Genomic DNA, 4,091 nt, shown 5'->3' on the forward strand with positions numbered 1-4,091 from the left:
TGCTCCACATAAACGTGGAAGTGGGTTGGAGATGGTCCAGCTACAGGCGTAAAAGCGTTTTCGTTCAAGGTTGTGTTCGCGTTGTCCTGTGCTTTCCGCGTCTTCAGACTGATCACCATGCCGATGCTGTGTGGAGGAACCGGGCCTGCCCAGGATGCCACTGAAGAGGTGCAGAAAATCTGCGAGGAGGTAGGTGACTCCCAATGGGACAAAGTCCTCTTTCTCAATCGCACCGCTGTTGTTTGATTTTTTGTACCATGCTAGTTAAAACATAATTGCAACTGTAATGGTATAGCTGCAATAACATAGCCTGCGCATAGAGAAATACAGTTTTGAAGTTTATGAATGGGGAATGCTTTTTAGTAATGTATAAAAGTCATATCATGGGGTGGTATAGTTGAGAACAATCTCCCTCACTGTGAGAAGTAAAACATGAGGATGGGTGAGTCATCGTCACGGGGCAAACGAGCTTTTTAATGTAGCAGCAGGAACTGTTGAGCAATCGAAATCTTGCAGTCGAAGCTGAAGAATACTACGGGATACATAGTCGCTGAATGAGGTGCAGTTACTCAAAGGAGTGTCATACTTTTCACCCAGTCCTAGTTTACTCTTTGCTCTTTTGCTGTGTCTTGAGCAAATTGTTTCCAACATTTTAAAACTGTGCCACTTGGATGCACACTAGATGTTAGGGTGCACCAGCAACCTGTGACAGACAACTCCCAAAGATGTTCATGATTTACTTGCAACGGTCAAATTTACATTCTACATTTTTGGCATTTAGCAGACTAACAATGTTATCCATTTATACAGCTGGATATTTTACTGTGGTAATTGTGGGTTAGGTACCTTGCCTAAGGGTACAGCAGCAGTGCCCCAGTGGGGAATTGAACCAGCAACCTTTTGATCATAAGTCCTGCTCCGGCAGCCATTAAAGCAAGTACTTTGTAAAATTTTTTTGCATGGTTTAGAATTAAATCCTTAAATAGTATTAAGTCTTTTCCAGCCCGTCCCGGGGTTACATTATGTGTCTTGGCTTTTGTGCCAGATGGGTTCAGGTATATTGTTAAATTAATACTGATTTGGATGATACATCTACATTTCTGGAATAATTAATAACTACAGTTCTGGACCCCTTAATGAGGCACAGTGTGTGTTCAGCCTCGTGTGTTTGTGTGTGTGTGTTTTCCCAGGTGAAACCACATGTAGAGGAAAAAGCTGGGAGGAAGTTTGATGTCTTCACAGCAAAGACATTCACAAGCCAAGTTGTGGCAGGAACCAACTACTTCATCAAGGTGTGTTCAGACATGATAAGAATGATCAGAATGTTAAAATTTACCTTTGATCCCTGTATTGTATCCATAAAGTTCTGAAGACAGTGCCTGATTATTCATCAAAAGTAAGGCCCTCTCAACACTCAACAATCAAGTGCAATAAGCCTTTTTCTGAATGTCAGTGTAGCTGGGGATTGAAAAGTAGATTCTGCACTTATGAATTGTAGCACTCAAGGAAATAAAAAAAGACAGTGAAAAAGATATGTTAGTTTCATTTGTGGGAATTTGTTTACTTGCTATTGCACTAGGCTATTTCCTCCTTCATTAGTTTCTGAAAAAAAGCCTACCTCTCCCAAATGTAGTGTAAGCATTTCCTAACCTCATGGAATTGCCAGCTAGGTAGTCAACGGAACCCGCACCAGCTTTCAGCCATGCTTCACCTACACCAGGCTATAAATGGGAGTGGCATTTTTCCCATAAGCTATTTTATTTATACCCAAACTTTTCTATAACTAGAGGGAACAGTGTGAAACTCAAGTGTACCCAAATTCTGGGCATTAAATGCAAGCAATTGACACCTGAGTAAGTATTAGGTTAATTTGATTCCTAGCCTGGCTGTTAATTATTCACAGGATCATTCAAATTTAATTTTTACCAGTTTTGTGTTTTGGAATGCTTTTAAACATAATGCATTTAGGTATAACTCTTAACGCCTGATGCTGATGCCAATGCAACACTGACATTGTGTATGTTACATGACATAACTGTTAGCACCAAGTCACCTGCAAAAGAAGCTCTGCAAATCTGGCTAGAGGGGTTACCCTTCTTGCGATCATTATTTCTAGAAATGAGATGCATTCAGTTCTAAGGAAGCAGAGAGTGTTAAGACTAATTATGCAAGAGATGCCATTTTTATTGACCCAGCAACAGTCATGGCACAAGCAACACAAACAGCCAGTTTAAATTTGAGTGAACAAACTTTCCTGAATTTGTCCCATGAGAGGGAGGCCATTTGAGGTTAGGGAAGCCTTTAAAAGAACTCATTACCATATGCAGACAATTTGATGGACTACTGTCCTAGTTTATTGAAGTCATTTACATTTTTAGTAAGTAATACACAACTGCTGCTCAGTCCACAAGAAGACAGGGATTTGAAGCTGTGCTTTTACAGTAGAAGTGTTTGCATATTTAATGTTGTCTATATGGAATGATACTCCCTGTGAAAATGTTGGTTTTTCTGCTGTTATGATTTTGAAAACAACACGCCATGTGTTTTTTGACTATCCTAGGTCCTAGGTAAGTATGTTTGAATCCTTAGCATGATTATGAGTGATTGTGAGGAAAGATTTATTTGATTCTGTTTGTAATCTCTGCTTATAGTTATGGAACTATCACCAAAAAATGAATTCTAGAATCTTCTGCTAATTGATACCCATAAGCACTGTGACTGAGACCGCACAACTCAAGGAGATGAAGGAGCTCAGAGTGCTTGGTATTGATAGTGATGATCATATTCTGGTGTTTATATTTGTTTGTACATGCACTGACTTCTCCAGTGATCGAGCACCGTGCCTCACCTTTCTGTGTGCCTCCTGCAGGTGCATGTTGGTGGGGAAGAGTATGTGCACCTCCGTGTCCACAGGGAGCTACCCCATGCAGGCGGGAAGCTTCAACTGCACAGTCTGCAGGAATCCAAGGCCCATCATGACCCCATTGGGTACTTCTGATCACCCAGAGTCACTGTGGATGCTTAGAGAGCCGTGCAAAGTGCCTGGACCAAATTTGCCAGCTAGATTAGGTCTGTAATTTGTAAAACCACCTCAAAACCTCACTCAATATATTAAGTCACGGATGTTGTTTCATTAAACATTATGAATTTATGATGCAGTCACATATTTTTTTCAATGCTTGTCTTGTCAAAAGACCTATAAGAATAAATGAAAGAAATCAAAGCAGTCCAATGGCTCATACTTTCTGCCTCATGTTACTGTGTTAAATTTAATAAAGCCTCATTTCAACTGTCTTGTGACGGAAGACTTGGACATTGTTAATGTTGGCTAATTAGAGCTCATCTGATTGAAAAGTAGTGTGCTTGTGTACAAAGGGTATCTAATAAAGTGGCATGAAAGGCTGTGCGTGCAGAAATCACAATAAAACAACTTGGTAAATAAACTTGGAATTTTGACACTGAATCTGACCAGCTATGCATGTTCTCTTGAAAGTTTACCAATTATAATTTAAGCGCTTTGGTCTGTTATTAACAATGACGTGATCACATATCCTGTTCATTTGGGGCTATTGCAAGGGTCTTTTGAGGCTTTTGTTAAACCTTCCTAATATTTGTTTTACAACAACATTTGTGTTCATTTCTCAATTAAAGGAGTAGTGCCTGTGTCTAGTTAGCCTCAGCTGCTTCTCAAGACATTTTTATAGGATTTCACTTGGCCAAAACTAGAAGGCACTATAAGGGTTGTGAACTGTCTGTCTATGGGTAGTGCATACGGATGTGTGGTCCCTCCATCAGCTGTACCTACAGGGGGCTCATGAGAATACCTGAACTCTGGTTACCTGTGCCATTCCAGCTGGATTGTCAGTCACAAAGCATATGGGTTGAGTTATTGTGCAGATTAGAGGAAACAGGATTTCACATGTCCAAAACAAGCCAAATGTTCACTGCACTTAGTATCAAGTCAAAATTGAAAGTTTGAATGCTATGATATATTTCCCTGGACGTTTAGACATGAGGTAGAGGGAACCTATTGGACCCACACATGGTAATGAGCAGACAGTTCAAAAGCTGGCAAAACACTACTGTTTTGT

The 4,091-nt window shown here is 40.2% G+C and overlaps 1 protein-coding gene across 1 annotated transcript; it reads left to right on the forward strand.

Moving 5' to 3' along the window:
• On the forward strand, window positions 1–3,223 carry LOC118774609 (cystatin-B-like). The gene is made up of 3 exons (XM_036523978.1): window positions 1–189; window positions 1,191–1,292; window positions 2,870–3,223. Exons 1-3 carry the CDS (start codon window positions 118–120, stop codon window positions 2,996–2,998), a joined length of 303 nt encoding a protein of 100 aa, XP_036379871.1. The 5' UTR covers window positions 1–117; the 3' UTR covers window positions 2,999–3,223.
• Window positions 3,224–4,091: the final 868 nt, after the last annotated feature.

The sequence above is a fragment of the Megalops cyprinoides genome, chromosome 3 (assembly GCF_013368585.1).
Source record: "Megalops cyprinoides isolate fMegCyp1 chromosome 3, fMegCyp1.pri, whole genome shotgun sequence".
Taxonomy (NCBI): domain Eukaryota; kingdom Metazoa; phylum Chordata; class Actinopteri; order Elopiformes; family Megalopidae; genus Megalops; species Megalops cyprinoides.